Genomic DNA, 19,487 nt, shown 5'->3' with positions numbered 1-19,487 from the left:
AATTATCGTAACACAGAACAGGATCCCACAACTCTACATTTATTTGCCTCAACCTTACATTTAGAGACTGGTACATTATACATCACACAAACCTGCTCCAAAGTTACAGGCAAGATCAAATAATCCTTTACCATAAAAAAGTTGTTTATCATTTTAGTTTTATTTTTTGATAAAAAACTTATCAGGTTGAAATGGATGGATGGAATGGTAATATTGCTGCATGGCTAAGTGTAAAAATAACACTAACTCATAACATCCAGTTTAATAAAGATGTTTTTATCTAAATTATAATTTCATCTTTATTTTGTAAACCATCTTATTGTTACCCTCTGCACACTTAAGAATTTTAGAATTAATCTGAACACAAATATATATTGTCCATCCTATTTAAATCATTTAATATAAAGATAATTTTAAAAACTTAATGTCGTGCAGTTGCACCACCATATGAAGAAATAAGCGTGGTGTCTCCCCTCCCCTACTTTGGTACAATAATCACAGTTTGAGATCTAAAGAAATTTTGAATGTCTTAACTAAAACTTAATTGTAAGAGGTCAAGGATGTCTCAACCAAAGAATGGAATTTGATGTAAACTTCCTGTCCCAGATTTTAGTCTATGAAAGAAGTCTTTCATATAGTTTTATGGACCTGGTACATTTAAGTGCAACAAAAACGAATCCTGCAACACACCTAGTTTAAGTACAAAATGTATCTATATTTGAGCTAAAATTGAAACTAAACCAACAATTATTCAATTATAGTGGAAAATGCCTAAACATGAAAATAATTGTTAAATTTGAAACCATAACGCTTTTTATGCCTGACATTTAGCACAAATAAGGATTCATGCACAGAATGTTGTAGAGATCTATGAAGCTAGTGAAATAATAAATTTAATTCTGTTTGTCCATATCATTAGCATGGGCAATTTCAAAACTGAACGATGTTAGGCACTCATGATTAGTTTACAGAGAAAGAATGAAAAAACTGAATGAAAATAAAATCAATGTATACAAATGAGCAAAGAAGCAGGAAACAATATCAGTGATGACTGAAAATTTATAAACTGACTCTTATGTTTGGTGTTAATGAAACAATTATAAAACAAAGTGTTTTTGCCAATGCAGTAAAACCCTGTACTGTATCATTTACTTTGAAATCCATTCAGCATAAAAACATATCTTGAGACCTCCCCAAAACCCTAGAACATAAAGTGCAGTTGAAAATGTTTAATTACAAACAATACCTAACCTTAATTTATAATCTAAGCTTGTGCAGCCAGTTGCGTCTTGCATTCATTTAACCAAAGAAATAAACATCAGTCCCCTTCATGGTATATAATACATGCACAAAGTAAGTTAAATGTGTATTTACAGGAAATAATGTCAACCATGATAGTAAAATAGTGTTTATCGCATAACATATAGACTAATCTTTTGCTAGTTGAAAAAGATGTACTCATCTCTAGTTATAACTGTTAACGTCAGTGCTTTATTATGAGTTGTATGATTAATAATTTTCCAAAAACTGATAGTCAACCATTAGGGTCCATAATAGCTTTTATAGTTTAGGACTACCTTCAATTTTAAATACAATTTAGGTGTTCTATTGTAAATAAATTAGAACATTTATCATGAACTAAACAAGCAACAGCTACTGATATCAGCCTAAAACTAAAAAAATTGACAGCAATTGATTTTTGCAAATAAGAAATATTAAGAAGTCAATTTGCATTAAAGTCAAATATCTTTTGTAAACTTAATGTCATTAACATTAGAAACAATGCATTTTTTACTTTATCTAAACTTAAAGTTGCCTTTTTTATTTTATTTAATATTCAACCTAGATTCCAGTTGCAGTAATCAAACTAATCTCACTAACAAAAAATGTTTGGGAAATGCTGCCAAGTATAATTTCCACCTTTTTATAATACAAAATTAGTTAACATGCTAAATTAGGTTTTAAATTCACAACAAAAGAAAGATATAAAAAATGAATTGGAACCAATACAGCAGAGAAATAATGTTACTATTATTTGCAAAAAAACTTTTCAATTTGAAAATTGAATTGAAATTTAAAAGTTAATGAAAACACACAGTATGATGCAAGACTTTAACATTGTATCTAACTCTCTGTCATATTCAATAAATAGAAAATCTTTAAAAGGCCAATGGACTGACTAGATTAATAGGGTATTTTGATTTTTATGACAACCTGTGCCTTACTTGATGCTACTAATGCATAGAGGCATGAGTTTAACCTTTCCTGAAGCATAACTAAGTGATGTTCTGTGCTATCATAAATTAAGATCTGAGCTTCAGCCAAAAAGATGATAAAAATTAAAAAAAATAAAATAATCATCAATCAGGACAACTCTATATGACCACTATCACCCCCCCCCCCCTCAAATCACTGCTCACAAAAAATAAAAATCCCGTCACCAAACATATTTTAGCACTTAGAAATAGTACTAGCAATAATATACACAATGTGATGCAACTTTAAGTGTTTAAGACCCTTTACACTTATATTGGACATAAAACTATCAACATAATATCAGAAAATTTACAATGCATAATAAGTGTAGCACAACGAAATAATGAATTTGTTTAGCTATCATTCACAATTGGCTCATCCATACCATCAACTTCATGAACTAGGGCTCTCTCTAAAATTACACGCCCCTCTTTATATCTCTGATTGTCTTCAGTGGCAAACTCGTAAATCCAGCCAAGTTTAGAGTTACAGGACTTGCAGGAAACATCTCTCACCATGTGGCGCCCAGTTAACATAACACGATCTTGAACTTCACTGTACTGAAGATTTACAACTCGATTAAATAAAAATGCTCTGCCTGTTGCACCTGTTGGAAAGAAAAAGAATTTAACTACTTTTTACGACCTTGTGATAATTTGTTTTGATAAAATTATGTCATATTGTCAAAGAATTTTGCTGAAGCTAGTTACAGAGTAAACAGAATGAGTGTAATTAATGTTTCATAACTATTAGTCTACAGAAAAGAACAACAACTACATTCAAGCATCTGAAGCACATCATGTCCAGGTAATCACTCATTCTCAACAGGTATTGAGCCTTAAATCCCCCACAAAAACAATATATGCAATAAAACTGTCTGTATACAGTAACTTTAATTACAAAGGATTATAGGTAATGTATGCGCTGTTCTAACGACACAGGTCAAACTATCACCTGAATTACAACAATAGATTGTATAGACCAGTGTTCTTGATCCTGACTGCAAAACATATCTAAACTAAAACTGTTACCTGTAAACCGAGTTGATATTAATTCTGCTCTGTTAGTTAGGGCTATATTGCAGTTGCCACATGTGAAAAGTCTTGAGCCACCAATGTGCTGCAGAAATATTCGCCCCATGAGAAAATGATCTCCAGAAAAATAACACTGCCTCCAGAAAAATAACACTGGATAAAAACTTTGACAAGAGCCTATGACCTGAAAATAAAATTTGGTACTCAGTAATATCCTTGACTTACATAACAAGTTATATCTCACTAATGAGATCTTGTACATGTTTTAGTGACCAAAGCTTTTATTGAATAAAGCAACTTTGTTTTAGTTTCTTATTATCAGCGCATTTTAAAGGCTTATTATTATAAATGCTTTTTTAATAAGTCATTCTAAATCAAGTTGACACAGCATATGCTGTGAATGATTAAGAATATTTGCATTAAAATTGTTAAAACCCAATCAGTAGCTTGCGATCTCTAAAATACAGTTATCTACCCCTTCTTAGTTCGTGGTCGACTCTCAGCTAAAAAAAACACTTAATCAATATCAACAGGCTGATGGAGTAATCACTTGAAATTTGTTACTAAATTGAGGAATTTAAAAAAATTTAAAAATTAATCACTTAAGAGGCAGCAGCAAATAATCTCAAATGGTTTACTAAATATTTAAAAAATCATGTGTGTTATTAAAATAAATGTGGTTATAAAATCTTTATTATAAAGCTTTTGTCTTAACTAATGATTGGATGTATTTAGTAATTTCGATAAACACAATTTTTAAAAAGCCAAAAACAATTTGCTAGTTTTCATTTTATCACTGAAAATCCAACAAACAAGGCTGAACTAGGTAATGTGGGTTTTTTATTTAATTTTAGAATTCAATCTGCAAAGTTTTTAGTAAAAAGATAAAAAAAACAAATGGTGGCAAAACCGAACGGCGGTTACACAAAATTAAAAATCGCCTTAGCACTGAAACGCGACTAATACTTAAATTTGGTACACGGGCACCCGATGGCTTGAATGAACAGATATCTTTCACCTAACAACCCCCCCCCCCTCCCGCATACACCACGCCCCCAACCCCACCCCTATACGGTGTCCAAGCGTCCTTCTCACGCGTCTTTTCTTTTGGATATCGTGGCTAGCAGACAAGACGTGTTTTCACTGTCGAGCTAAGTCAAAAAATGTGTTACTGTTTGTCTTTATTTGTCTAATCTGTAATCACACTGTTGTGTGCTGACGAAGACCTTGGGTCGAAACGTCCATAGTACTTGTAACTGTCTTTAACTTGTGAGGTAACTAATACTATCTGTTTTATTACTAAAGTTTTTAGTACAAATGACTTTAAAGTGATGCTTTCAAAATTTATATAATGCAGTTCTTATACATACAGCAAATTATTGTGAAACTTCAGGTTATAATTTAGACTTGATGAAAATAAAAAGAAATGTAGCTTTAGACACACACAAATATTTGTTTTTTACTTTCAGGGTAAGGTTTTTAATTTTTTTTTTTTTTATGGCTTCTTTGATGGCAAAATAAATTAAAAAAAAAAAAAAACGGGAGTGATCTCCCCTAAACTTTCTCGAATATTCTTGTATAAAACAACAGGGGATGGGAACTCGGGCTATAGACATGATTTTTAATCCATTTTAAATACTTAAAGTTTTAAAAATAGAATAAAATCTCGTAGACAAAAGAATTGCACATCAAGTGAACGCCAAATAAAAAAGTGCATAAAAGTGCGAAATATTATTAGTACTTTAAAAATTTACATTAGTTTTTTGAGAAATCGGAAGTAGCGTAAATTACTACTTCCGGTCAATGGAAATTAATACAAATTTAACAGAAGGTAGAGAATTAGATCTTTTACTTACATGTGAAATTTCATTTATCTATCTGAAATAGTACTCAAGTTATAGGCTTTTGAAAATTTCAAAGTAGAAAAAGTACCACTTCCGGTTATCGGAAATCGCTCAAAAGTTGATACGGATCTACGATTTTGATAAAATACTTATGTATGAAATTTCATCAACCTAGCTGTTACGGTACTCAAGTTATCGTGTTTACACACGGACAGACAGACAGACACACAGACATACGGACAGAATTGCAAAGCCCAGTTTTTCAGACTAGATTACGTATAAAACCTCTTAATTTTGATAAATCTGGATTGATAATTTTTGCCCGATTAAAATAAGTTCTCTATACTTCGGATGTGATGAAGGTCTGAGGTGTAATACGGTGAAAATTGTTAAAATTTCAAGTGATTTTTGTGCACGATTACAATACTTTCTCTATACTTCGTATATACGAGAAAGTAACAACAAGATAACAATCAAACCCATCTGAATTCTCAATCAAACTTGGCCACTTTCATTGTCTACCTAATACGAATAAAAATTAGATACCCTTGCATTGTTATCGATAAAGTTTGAATGAAAAAAAGATTTCTCACTACCAGTGATGACACAAAGATATAGTTAGAAATATGTTAAACAGAATATTAAACAATCCAACCATGATGGCTGATGATCATAGACTTCAGACAATGGCATCACCATGTACCCATCACAGATAAGAAACACCAGACCTACACAACACTTTCACTGCTTGTCTGAGCTTTCCAACATTTCAACCACTCAAACCAATAAACAACCTAGCCAAGGCTTACACTACATAATACCACTGGTTTACACACATACAAGAGACCATAGATCTACATACATTAGCAAGGAGAGACCAGCCATCATCATTGACAACATAACTCAAGGATACATTTTTACATTACAGGAAAGAACTTGAACACGATTTTTAGGATGATTAAATTGTTATTGTAACATGCAGGCTTTGATTGTATTGTGACTGTCCCATTTTGTATTTTGAGATATATATGTCATGATTGATTTTATTTTAAAGGATACTTAGGATAGTACTATCAAAGTACAGTATATTTTTGAGTAGACAGAAGATGTTTACTAGATATGGGCCTATATATTATTTTCTATATTAATATCGGTAATCTATCGTTTTAGGTACGTAAAATCGGCCAAGACTAGTAATGTGAAAAAATGGTGACTCATCAAATTTTTGTAATTATTTCACATTTTTAGAAAGATTTATGATTTAAAAGTTACAAAAATGTTTCAAACTTTCATTCATGTACCTGTTTTTAAACAATTGTATTAAAACTTTTGAGTAATAAATAAAGATTAGCGATGTTTTCATCAGATGCAACCAAGCTCATTTACTTTAGCAGCCATCTTGTTTAAGTTTTTTGGTAACATTTTAGCTAGAGATTCAGGGGAAACCACTCTAATTTACAGATGGCAGCTGATTATATAATATAGATTATAGACTGTCTACTAGCAAATCTTGCTCGAAAACAAGGCTGTTAATTTCTGGCCTTTATTTATATATTTACTATTTAGATATTGCTTTTGGTTTATTATTCAATTATCCATTATATTCGACACAAAAATATTTAATATAATAATATACTAATATACTATACTAGTATACTATAGGCCTACTTTTAACTTTTATTTTTAAATTTTAAATCTACTTTAAAAATTGGTTTAATAACACTAATATCTAATGTAATAGGCCCTAACAACTAACTTTGCCTTTATTATTTAGGTAATCTATCGTTTTGGGTACGTAAAATCGCCCGCGACTATTAATGTACGAAAACGTTACCTCATTGTCAAGGCTGTAATAGAAGTATATTGTGATATGTTTGTGTCAAATATTATAGATAAATGAATAATAAACCTAAATCAATGGCTAAATATATCAATATAGGCCCGAAATTAACTTTAAACAGCAGTGTCTGCAAGCAAGATTTGCTATATAAACAGCAGCCATTTGTAAAATAGAGTGACTTCCGCCTGAATCTTGCGCTAAAAGTCTATAAAAATAAAACTTTAACAAGATGGCTGCTATAGTAAATGAGCATGGTTGCATCTGTTGGAAACATCGCTGGTGTTCATTTATTACTGAAAAGTTTTAATTCAATTGTGTAGAAACAGGTACATAAATGAAACAAGGAAACATTTTTGTATTTTTCAAAACATAAATCCTCCTCAAAACGTGAAATAATTATTAAAATGTAAGGAGTCACCCGTTTTTCACATTACTAGTCGCGGGCGATTTTATGTACCTAAAACGATAGATTACCATTATTTATTATATAATAGGGTAGTTTATTAGTATTTGATTGAATTATGACAATTATGTACAATACAGAGTGTATTACTAGACTATTTACCACAATTGGATTGTAGGCCTAATTTTACAAAATGGATAAAGAAATCTAAAAATAATTGTCTGAATTTCCTTTCTTGTTTCTGTTTGTGTAAACCAAAACATTACCTTGACGTCAGCATTTCAACCTTCAAAGTTCAAATAGCCTAGGGTTCAAAGGGAAAGGCGGGGTTCCGAGCATGCGCACTAATTATTTAACAACATATTTCCTGTTAATCATTCGGGAGTGAAACAGTGTGTGAACTTAGGAATTCAGCTCGAGATCTAAAATCCAGATCAGATTTCTGAAACAACAAGGTTTCATTTGTTTGTTAGGGTGAGCTGTATATTCTTTTTTTACTCTGCGAGAATCTCTAAAGAACCACCATGATGAGGTGGATGTCAGGTGATAATCAGCGCAAGAAAGAACCAGAGGTGTTTGGTAATGTAGTTGAGGGGCTCAAGAAAATCTACAGAAACAAGCTACTCCCACTCGAGGAAACTTACAAATTTCATGATTTTCATTCCCCGCAATTAGATGATCCAGATTTTGATGCGAAGCCAATGATTCTTTTGATAGGACAATATTCTACTGGTAAAACCACATTTATTCGTTATTTACTGGAACAAGATTTTCCTGGAATTCGAATTGGCCCAGAACCTACCACAGACAGATTTATAGCAGTAATGACTGCTGAGTCAGAAGGAGTGATACCAGGAAATGCTCTTGTCGTTGACCCCAAGAAACAATTCAGACCCTTAACTAAGTTTGGGAATGCATTTTTGAACCGATTTCAATGTTCTCATATGAAAAATCCTGTTTTAGACAGTATTACAATTGTTGATACACCTGGTATTTTATCTGGAGAAAAACAAAGAGTTGACAGAGGGTATGATTTTGCCGGAGTCCTAGAATGGTTTGCAGAACGAGTTGATAGAATAATCTTGCTGTTTGATGCACACAAGTTGGATATTTCTGATGAATTCAGAAGAGCCATCGAGGCTATTAAAGGTCATGATGATAAAATTCGCATTGTCCTAAATAAAGCAGATATGGTTGATCATCAGCAACTTATGCGTGTTTATGGTGCTCTTATGTGGTCACTAGGGAAGGTACTAAATACACCTGAAGTTGCTAGAGTCTATATTGGGTCATTTTGGGATCAGCCACTGCAGTTTGATATGAATCGGCGACTCTTTGAATTAGAAGAGCAAGACTTGTTTAAAGATCTTCAAATGTTGCCAAGAAATGCTGCTTTAAGAAAGTTAAATGATCTCATCAAAAGAGCAAGATTAGCAAAGGTAATTAATATTAAATTTGACATTTCGTTATGAATCAGATGTGTATCTAGTATCCCTGTGCATAGATGCCGTCTGACCAGAATTTTGATCAGGTTTTTGCCCATACACATGGATGTACCTCCTTTCCAGTTTAATCTTTCCACTGTCCTCACATAGACTTAACCATCATATTTATATCTCACTATACGCAAGAAATCAGATTTAAAGTATTAAAGTTCACCTGTTTTTATGACCTTTAAAACAGCAATAACAACTTAAATAATCTTAAAACTAAAAAAAACAACCTCTTAAGTTACACTTTTAAAAATAAAAACAGCAGAAACTTTTATTATTTAATGCACTTTTGATTTTGCTCAATACTACAAAATGTTATAATCAGGGTTCCAACACCTAAGTGAACCTGGAATTCCAGGAGTTTTTCAGCAGAAAACACTAAAATTCAGGACAAAATTTATCGTATTAAAAAAAGCAACAATTCAACCCTCGCTGAATGAAAAGAAGATTAAAACTTCCAAGGTAGGAACAGGGTCTTTATTAAATGCTATGTAGCATAGCATTTGTAATTTTAATGCAACAAATATAAAAAACCTTTAGAAACAAGCTTTTAAAGTATTAAATTTCAATGCCCTAAAAATAATAAAATAAAATTCATTTAGGCCTACTTTCTTTAATAAAAGCTTTTGTAGCTAAAATATGAAAAAGATCTCATGAGCAACTAAAGCTTTTATGAAAAAATGTAAATAAGTTTTATTATTTTCAGTGCATTTTAAAGCTTGTTGGGTATAAATGTTTTTATATTTGTTTTTTCTACATTTTAGTGATTTCAAATTTATGAAGTCGACACAACTAAAATATTTGCTTTTAAGCACTATCAGTAGCAAAGGATAGTTCTTAATCTTTCTACCGCCCCTTGGTTTCAAATCATTTAAAAACTATTATTTACCCCAACTAGCCTTTATTAGATCGACAGGTTCTATGTGTGTAAACATTCACGTGAACCACTGCTCACCAGACTTTTAGGGTGATCACATCTAGCTAGTTGTCTCCACTTTTATAGAATATAATAATCTATTATCTCCCCTTAATTTAGAAACCGTTTAATTTATTTTTAATGACTAATTACACATCTAATCAAATAAAAAAATAAATAGACTTGTATTGTCATCAAAGTGGAGTGTATCTGGAAAGTTTGAACAAAATCACTGCATTAGAATTGAGTTACAATAAGTTTCAAGATTTGCCTCAAACAGACATTGCGAACTAAATAAAAGCTTGTTAAAAGTAACCCTCTTTTAAACAGTTTGGTTCAGTTAAAGTAAATTCTCTTTTAGCTTGAATGAAAAAATTAACTTTTCTTATACAACTACTCATTGTCCATGAATTAAGCCTGTTTTTATACCCCTTTCTCCACAACCAGTTCCAAGACCTTTTGTCACAAATCAATCTCATACTCATAACATAACTTCCTCTCCCCCCCCATCCTTACCCTAAACATTTTTTAAATTTGATTGCATTTGAATGTCTCGCTTGTTCATTTTATTTCTTTGTTTTTGCTAAGAGTTAGAAATTAAAGCACTTCAAAATTTTTACATTAAGACATTAGCTTGAACTAAATTATTGTTGGCCTATTCCTCTTAATTATTTTTTAAGCAAGCTGATTTTTAAAATTATTTAAGTTTTCTGTCAATGGATAGTCTAGTTTATATATAACATTTATATACAGGAAAGATGTTTCAATTTTAGTATTTATTGAAAAAATTTTGAAAGTCAAATATATATAGCAACTAGAAAATTATAGAATAGTGCTGGCAAAGTATGATGTTAAGTCCTACTTTGTTTTAATACATGCAACTAAAAATCAACAACCAAGTTCAATATTTTAGAAAATCCTACATGTCCTCTCTTTTCGTTAGCTTTATTCCCTCTTTTGAATCATTAATATTACTGGACACTGTCAACTCTTCCTAACAAAGTATAGTTTAATCAGAATGTTAGCTTTTAGTGGGCTAGTTTTGCATTGTTTCCACATTGCTTTTTCCACACAAGCAGCATTTTATAAGCTACTCCTTTTGTTATACAGTATTTTAAACTTCTATTTTACCATTTCATACTAGGTGACATACTGGTAGTCTTTTAGCTTTGCTGTGCTAGGGATCAGCAGTTAATGACTCATTGTGAACAGGTGTTAAAGGGAAGGGGGGGGGGGGGTGTTTGTTCTAGGTCCACTTAATTTAGTGCTTATTATATAACTATTTAAAAACTAGTGGTTAGAAAACAGGTATATTTTCACAATTTAAAAAGAGCTAAAAAAACAAAAGACAGTAAACTCATTTAAATGCACTTACGCATTTTTGTTGCTGTAGTTACTAAAATAGTTTTAAGTCAAGGTTTAGTTTTTACTAACTTGTATTTCAAAACTAAAAGTGCTTCATTCATAAAATAATTGCAGTTTTATTCTTAAATCTCTTGATAGAGCCCAGTTCTGTTGTTCAAGTAAATGTATGTATATGAAAGCTGTTGCTGCCTAAGTTGTGAACATGACTCATGGCTTTTCATTGTTCTGCTCAACAGCTTCAAACAGCATAAATTGAAAACATGGTGCATGCTGGGCATAAATGAGTAGTTAAATGTCAACCTTTTTAATGGGTGCTGTATTTGTATATGCTTAAAGTCAAAATCACATTAATGTGCTAACAAAGGAGGTGATAGCAAAGCTCAAGGACAGCAAAAAATATTTTCAAATCTCTCATGACTTGCTCATTTATCATAGGGTCATTGATCAATAAGAGATATCCTAATAGACACTTATCTATGAACTCTATTTAATACTTTATACAATTGTGATAAATATACGCAATATTTTACTATTTTATTTGGAACAGTCTTAACTGTATTTATTACAGAAGGTATTTTATTTCAGGTACATGCCTACATTATAGCACAGCTAAAAAAAGATATGCCCTCCATGTTTGGAAAGGACTCAAAGAAAAAAGAGCTCATTGCCCGTTTGCCAGATATATTTGCCCAGTTGCAGCGTGAGCATCAGATTTCACCAGGTGACTTCCCAAACTGCAAGCGAATGCAAGAACAGCTTCAACACCAAGACTTTAGCAAATTTCATCAGGTATGTCAAATCTTTTGTTGTTATGAATGTTATAACATTAATTTGGACTTGTGATCTAAATTCTTAGACATTTGATGGTCTTAGATTACTTTCTCTTTTGGTTCTAGCGGGCTTACTGTCTTTTCACTAAAATGAAGTTACACTTTATAGTCATTTCCTGATTGTTTGTCCATCAAGGCACTTTTTTTTAATAGCTGCTCTTACTTGAATACATTTTGTTTGACTTTCAGATTAAACCCAAACTCTTAGAAGTTGTTGACTCTATGCTTGCAAATGACATAGCCAAATTGATGCAGATGATCCCAGCTGAGGAGTCAGAAATGGCTCACAATGAACTAGCTAATGGAAACATACATGGCGGAGCTTTTGAAGGCTACACTGAAAGTCCTTTTGGTGTAGGACGGGGTGAAGGTGTTGACGCAGGGCGTGGAGAGCACGAATGGGTTGTTGAGGCCAGCAAATATGAATATGATGACTCCTTCTCTAAACTGAACCCTGTCAATGGTAAAATTTCTGGTGCTGCAGCTAAATCTGAGATGGTGAAATCCAAACTTCCCAATACAGTTCTATCAAAAGTCTGGAAGTTAGCGGATATTGATCGGGATGGAATGTTAGATGCTGATGAATGGGCTCTTGCTAATCACCTTATAAAAATTAAGCTAGAAGGTCATGACCTGCCCAACACACTACCCGACCACCTAATACCACCATCTAAACGTGATGGTGCTTCTACGCTTGCTTCTTAGTTTCATAGAAAAACTTTTAAAATAGAGTTTCTGGCAGATTGTATGGAAACTCTATGATATTATTGACTAGGTTAACTTGTGGGACATCAGACTAAGCCAACATTCATGAAAATATGTGCCTCCTTATTGTCCATTGATATCTAGTTTTTTTCTTCAGATTGTGGGAGTTTTTTTTTACCAGATTCCTAAGTTAACCTATAAATCTAATGTATGAAATCAGTGGTATTTTATTATAACATATAGATTATACATATATTTCAAACTTTCATGTTCAAACAAAAATGGAGAAAAATATCTAATATCAGTTACTTTATTAAAGGATTATCAGCATTAACTTTTGAGTTGTTAAGTTTTGTGTGTGTATATTGTTTTTTTTCCCTATAGTTTTATCATTATTAATATTATAATCAGTGGTAGGTTTGTTTCTTTTAGTGTTGATATATTTTGGTCAATTCCATGCACAGAGATTTTTTTTTAAAGAGTTATTATACATTTGTCAACACATTTTCTTCAAGTTGTAAAATATTATTTTTCGAATTTTTGACATTGAAAAACCTTTTAATAGAAGTGTTTGTTTTTAATAATTTGTCTTACATACTTAAAAACTGCTTTATATTCTGTTTATTGGAGCTGATTCAATATTCCAATTATAGTTAATGTAATAAACTTATTTGTGTGGCGGCATTGAATGATGCCTATTGTCTTCACTTACAAAGAAAATGTTATCCTTTCATTTTTATAGTTAGTCACTTTTATTCTTGGATTAAGAAAATGTTTTGCTATATTTTTCTTCAAAGGGATAATTTATATTTGTTTAATTTTAGTCTAGTGCATAATGTATGATATAATAGTTCTGTGTGTACAAATGTACATGCTTGTAAAATATTTTCACAATTTCTGTACATACTCTGCAAGTTGTGTCAAATATTTAAAAATATGTAACTGAAATGATTTTATTTTCAAGGTGGTTGAAATAAAATATTTTTGGATCTTGTTTCATTGATTTCTTTGTGCAATAACTTTATTAGATCCAACAATTTATTATTCATTTACCTAGAAAATAAAACTGTTACTGTTAAACATCCCTGTGTATATATTTTTAACCTAATTTTAAGCTCTTTTAGATTTTAAATTAGTAGAGCAGAATATTTGCAGATATGCTATTGATAAAATAAAGGAGCAAATGAAAACAAGTGGCAACCATTTTTGTTTGAACTGCTTTGGTTACTGCTGTCACACATGGTTATTACACAAGAACTGCATTTGTCACATGACAAATTCTTTCCAACTTGGTCCAAGTATTGTTATACCTGTTTTTTATTATTTTAGAAATACTGCACAGTAATTGCATGCAAATTAATAGTATATTTACATTTATTTAAACAATATAATCATAAACATTTTAATTGTATAATTATTACGAAACTAATATTTTCAACTTTTAGTGTACGTTTTGTACTTATTATTTTATAAACTTATATGCCATAGTTTTGGCTTTTGTTTTTAAATTAAACTTTATCTAGATTATTTTAAATAAACATGAGCAAATGAGCATGTAAAGCTGAGAGTTATGGACTCCTGGATATATTTTCCAGGATATTCTCAGCAAACTGCTTGTTATCTGCCAGTACAATAAGATATAGTAAGCAAGTCTTAAGGCCTATTTATAAAGTCCAACCTGCTCACAGCTCTTTCTGCTGTGTTATTGAAGTATTTCACCAAAATGTCGTAATTGAGTGCCATAATTTTTTTGTGTCTAATTTATAGGAGGGCGTTACTACACATTTCTTAGCATGGACCAGTCATTGCTGAGGATAATTTGGTGGGTCCTGCTATCATGTCCATCAATATTTGTTAGGTTATAATTCTTGGATAATTCTGATTTATTCAAATGACATTTGTTGGATAACGTAGGCTGTTTTCTTTTATTAATATTGGGTGAGTGTATATTCAAGGAAATCCTAATAAATGCATGTTTTGCACAACTGAAGTTAATATTCGGAATGAAGAACAATTTGTTTTTTATATATAAAATGCATATTATGCATAAATTAATCAATGTGCAATATTTAGAAATGATTTGATTCCCTTATTTTTCAAGCACATTTTCTACTGTACATTGTGGAAATGGGGATATTTCAACCAACCTTCAGTTGAAGATATTTACACAGCAATACAAACCATTTTTACTGTAGTGCTGAGCAAAAATCTGGGCAGTCTACAGGGCTTATGAAGTATTATTGACAGCACTGATAACTTTGCTTGTGGTTTGCAACCACATTTTATTGGCCTCTTCAGTCTTTAAGATAAAGGAACTTACCTGACAGTAAATATGAACCGTATTTGTGCAACTTCAAATACCAATAAAGTTTGTGTCAAAATGTGTGGATGAGCAAACTCCAGTAACAGTTAGATGTTTCTCTTAATTCTATAATCATTTGAGAATATTGGAACATAACAAGCTGTTCATCAATGATTTGTTCTAATCTATAGTTTTGGCAACTGAAATGAATTCATTAAGAAATTTAGAACTGTTTACACACTTATGTAACAATAAAACTTGTTTTAACATATTTTCTAATTTTAAAAATAAAAAAGTATGCCTTTTTATAAAGGTGATTTTGATGTTTTTAATAATCTTTTAAAAGTAGAGCATGTTCCAATACCATACTTTTAAAAATCCTCAATAATATTTTCTATGGATAAATGTCCAAGGTAATTGGATTATACTGTCAGTTGTCTAATCCATAATTTTCCTTGGTTTCTAAAGCAGCTTTTGGCATTTGTTTATACTGCACCATAATATCTGTAGGGTTTTAGAATTACCAATATCTTGTGAAGTCCCTGAGTTGTAGTTGTAAATATTTTTTGTAATTTTTTTCATAACCTGAGATTTTAGCAATCAACTACTTTATTTTAATTTCTTGGCTTGTATAGTAGAATCTGAATTATCTGCTCTTCAAAAAATGTAATTAATGTTTTTTAAAAATATTTAAGAAGACGATGTAAAGATAATAAAAACCCAGCTTCAAGCATCAATAAACTAGTTAGTAAATAAAATTACTAGATGAAGACTGCTGAGCAAATTTTATCTTATCCAGAAAGGTAATAAAAAAAAAGAGCTCATTGTCTAGGAATGGCTACTGGGTTTTAATGGTGCATTTTTTATCCCTAAAACATATTACTTGCAACATTTAAAAATCTTATGTTTAAATTATTTTAAATGTTTCAAATCCTTTTTTTTGTTATGGATGAAGTTCATGGGGTGGGCTGCCAACAAACCCCTCACTAAAGCCACACATCAAGAGGTGAACTAAACACCTTCCATCCAACAAACCCCTCACTAAAGCCACACATCAAGAGGTGAACTAAACACCTTCCATCCTACAAACCCCTCACTAAAGCCACACATCAAGAGGTGAACTAAACACCTTCCATCCTACAGACCCCTCATTAAAGCCACACATCAAGAGGTGAACTAAACACCTTCCATCCTACAGACCCCTCACTAAAGCCACACATTAAGAGGTGAGGTAAACACCTTCCATCCAACAAACCCCTCACTAAAGCCACACATTAAGAGGTGAACTAAAGACCTTCCATCCTACAGACCCCTCATTAAAGCCACACATTAAGAGGTGAGGTAAACACCTTCCATCCAACAAACCCCTCACTAAAGCCACACATTAAGAGGTGAACTAAACACCTTCCATCCTACAGACCCCTCACTAAAGCCACAGATCAAGAGGTGAACTAAACACCTTCCATCCTACAGACCCCTCACTAAAGCCACAGATCAAGAGGTGAACTAAACACCTTCCATCCTACAGTTAGACCAAAAAATCCTGTTGTCCCAGCAAGTTAACATTGGTTCTTGCAAAACTTGACATTCTAAAAATTGTTTCTTTAATATCTTTGTTTTTACAACATTGCATCATCTGTTTATTGTTGGAATTGTTATACTTACTGACCTGAACAACTGTTGTGTTAGTGGCAAGCCCCCCTCCACTCTACCTGGATCCTACTTACCTTGAAAGCTTATGTTGAAAAGGTTGCTAACACTCTCATTTTGCCAATAACAGAGGAATTGAAATTTATCTTCACATAGCAATAAAAATGTGTGCTGCATGAGTCACTGTAGATTCCACCAGTGACAAGAGGAACTATAAAAATGAGATTACCTCATCCCAGGAGAGCTGACTATGAAAACGATGTTCTGGCTTCCTATTCTAGTTGCGCTTCATCAAATCTGAATTGTCTTTAATAATTTTACCCATGGCTGTTCTTTACATGTCACTGTGCTGTAGAAAGTCATATGTTTAGAATTGTTAAATCTTTATTTCTCACTGTGCTAAAGAAAGTAACATGTTTATAAAAATGAATTGTTGCTTATTTTTTCTTCTTTTGGTTATGTTCCACTTGAAATCATTTTTGATAAATTTATAGAACTACTATACTAATATTCATGTTTGACTTTTTTTTCAAGAAATATTTACCTGTACTTGTACTAAGAATTATCGCAATACTTACAAATTGAAGTTTCATTTATTTGTGCCCTAGTATTTTAAAATATTTTTTTATTCCTAGAGATTGTGATGATTAACTTCAGATACTAATTATAACAATATATATATATTTATATTTTTGGCAGTGCTATGCATTTCCTTCCTACATTTCTCTTGCTTCGGATATTGCCTTAGCCTATTAATACAATACCCTTGCTATTTATAGCAAAGACGTTGGAGTATCTCCCCGTTGCACCAATGCAGTATAGAGTTATGTAACTTGCTGTATGTTCACATTAAACATTTGCTCATCACTGCGTGTTGGTTTTATTGAATTGTTCCTTCCACTCCAGGGAAGCTTTGTAGAAGTAGTATAACACATTGGGGGACCAAGCTAGATAGGAAATGAGAACCTCTCTGACGTACTTTCCATTATCCGGACTGGTCGAGTTGATGTTCAATAAACGTAGCATACTGTCTCACAATATACTCATCAGAGACTAGACCTGCACTAATACTGGACTAATAGGGCTTGTAAGTAGGTCACAACTTCTGGTTCTCGTACTTGCCAGTTAGTAGATTTCGAGACCGTAGACTTACAAGCCCTATTAAGCTTACATTGTTTGATCTTGGAAATTTAGATTGAAAGTCTCTTTAAAAAGAGCATTTAAAAAAAACCCATAAGATTTAAATGTACGGAACACATCAAGCCTCTCATCAGCCAGCAACTACAATATCCGGATCACAAGTAGCCAGCAGACGATGTGAGCAGGGGTACACTAAAGGGCGGTAACCTAGTTGGTCCAAGCTGTGACCGGGAAGTTTGTAAGAGCTAATCTAGACACTATCTTGTGTCAGACTTACCCCACTTGTCGCTGCAACAATGGAAACTGTAGATAGAAAGATAATAGCCACGCCAAATCTGGGTAAACACACACAAATGCATGCCGTGTCGTGTTGCTCGTGTCCTAGGTAACACCAGACCTATGAGAAGGCTTTACCTAAGGGTGTAGCCTTTTAATGGCTGTCAGCAGGGATTGTGAGAGTTGAAAATATAATTAATCATTACCACTGACTGTATGAAGAAAGTATCAAAGACTGATTCGTTTATTTCACGCATCTCTTGTGGCACGACACCCCCCCCCCCCCCCCCCACTGAAGCTCGTTACAACGTCACAAAGTGTCCGCTTCCACCCCCGGTAATTTAAAAACATTACGATATGGGCCGCTAACTGCAGCTCTCCGGAGACTTATTCCTGCTGTGTGTGGAGCTCTCGGACCTCTCCCGCTGGCTCGTCGTGGACATGATCCACACAAGCTTGAAATGAAAGTCTGCATTACGTTCTCGTTATCTTGTGTTTAAAAATATGGACACATCATAGGGGCCATCCATAAATGACGTCACGTTTTTTGACGATTTTTACCTCCCCCCTCCCCTCCGTCACACATCGTCACAAAAAGCCAGACCACCCCATAAAATGACGTCACACCTCGGCCTACAACCGCCCCCCCCACCCCTCAAAATTGCAGTTGAATTTTTCTTAAAATACGATATTTTTTTCCAAAATCTCGTCTGAACTCTGTCAACAGATTAATCAATTCTTATTACAATTTATTAAAACAGTTTTCTAAAACGCGAAATAACGGCTAAAATTTGTTTTCTAACATTGCTTTTTTATGATGCAAAAGTGTGACGCCACACCACCTGAACCCCCCCCCCCCCTCATCACACACCGTCACAAAATTCCGAACCCCCCTCCCCCTACGAGTGTGACGTCATTTATGGACGAACCCTTAGAACATGTGGACTAAAAACATCAACAAAACAACTAAGGACCGGATTGGTTTTGATGATGGTGGGGGGTGAGCAATGTTTCTTCCAGACTTTTTTCTCCGGGGGGACTTGATATTTTCGGGGGGGGGGGGTAGACTTTCTTCGGGGGGGGGGGGCGGACACTGTTAAAAGTATATATTTTCTATATAAATAATAAAAATTTCATTTCGGGCTCCCCCCGAAGAGATGCCTGAAAGAAACTCTGTGGGTGAGGGGTGGGGCTTAGAACTAGGATTAGCTATAGGCTAGCTATCTATTCTTTCATTTATCTACTGCAAAAAAAAATAATAATTTGTGTGTCACGAAAACGCGTACTAAAACAAATACCGCCAAAAATAAATTAAAAACTTGCATTCTGTATAGATCTAGGTTGACATCAGACCTGGAGTTAAGCAATACGCACGCTACATAACGCGCACAGGTGTATGACGTTCGATCGATCCCTGAACACACTGGACCAAG

The 19,487-nt window shown here is 32.9% G+C and overlaps 2 protein-coding genes across 3 annotated transcripts; one reads left to right on the top strand and one right to left on the bottom strand.

Moving 5' to 3' along the window:
- Positions 1–20: 20 nt before the first annotated feature.
- Positions 21–11,240, bottom strand: LOC131946269 (protein yippee-like 5). Of its 2 annotated transcripts, none has more exons than XM_059306970.1 (3): positions 11,221–11,240; positions 3,288–3,474; positions 21–2,863 (listed from the first exon to the last, which is right to left on the bottom strand). In XM_059306970.1, the coding sequence occupies exons 2-3, from the start codon at positions 3,394–3,396 to the stop codon at positions 2,610–2,612; spliced, it is 363 nt and encodes a 120-aa protein (XP_059162953.1). In that variant the 5' UTR covers positions 3,397–3,474; positions 11,221–11,240; the 3' UTR covers positions 21–2,609. The 2 variants fall into 2 exon arrangements, with proteins under 2 accessions (XP_059162953.1, XP_059162947.1); XM_059306964.1 differs by lacking the exon at positions 11,221–11,240 and adding an exon at positions 5,997–6,017.
- LOC131946255 (EH domain-containing protein 3) lies at positions 7,731–13,880 on the top strand. Its single transcript, XM_059306962.1, has 3 exons — positions 7,731–8,816; positions 11,737–11,940; positions 12,171–13,880. The coding sequence occupies exons 1-3, from the start codon at positions 7,902–7,904 to the stop codon at positions 12,684–12,686; spliced, it is 1,635 nt and encodes a 544-aa protein (XP_059162945.1). The 5' UTR covers positions 7,731–7,901; the 3' UTR covers positions 12,687–13,880.
- The last annotated feature ends 5,607 nt before the right edge of the window (positions 13,881–19,487 follow it).

Source organism: Physella acuta, unplaced genomic scaffold (assembly GCF_028476545.2).
Source record: "Physella acuta isolate Inbredline_101_S28 unplaced genomic scaffold, ASM2847654v3 ptg000051l, whole genome shotgun sequence".
Classification (NCBI taxonomy): domain Eukaryota; kingdom Metazoa; phylum Mollusca; class Gastropoda; family Physidae; genus Physella; species Physella acuta.
Note: the sequence above shows the minus strand (reverse complement) of the source record. Positions and strands in the feature narration are given on the sequence as shown.

Excerpts from the sequence above, each read along its gene's own strand:
- LOC131946269 (XM_059306970.1), bottom strand. The coding sequence starts at position 3,396 with ATGGGGCGAATATTTCTGCAGCACATTGGTGGCTCAAGACTTTTCACA. Across the intron at positions 2,864-3,287 it reads AATATCAACTCGGTTTACAG|GTGCAACAGGCAGAGCATTT; the intron begins GTAACAGTTTTA and ends TCTTTCCAACAG.
- LOC131946255 (XM_059306962.1), top strand. The coding sequence starts at position 7,902 with ATGATGAGGTGGATGTCAGGTGATAATCAGCGCAAGAAAGAACCAGAG. Across the intron at positions 8,817-11,736 it reads AAAGAGCAAGATTAGCAAAG|GTACATGCCTACATTATAGC; the intron begins GTAATTAATATT and ends ATTTTATTTCAG. Across the intron at positions 11,941-12,170 it reads ACTTTAGCAAATTTCATCAG|ATTAAACCCAAACTCTTAGA; the intron begins GTATGTCAAATC and ends TTTGACTTTCAG.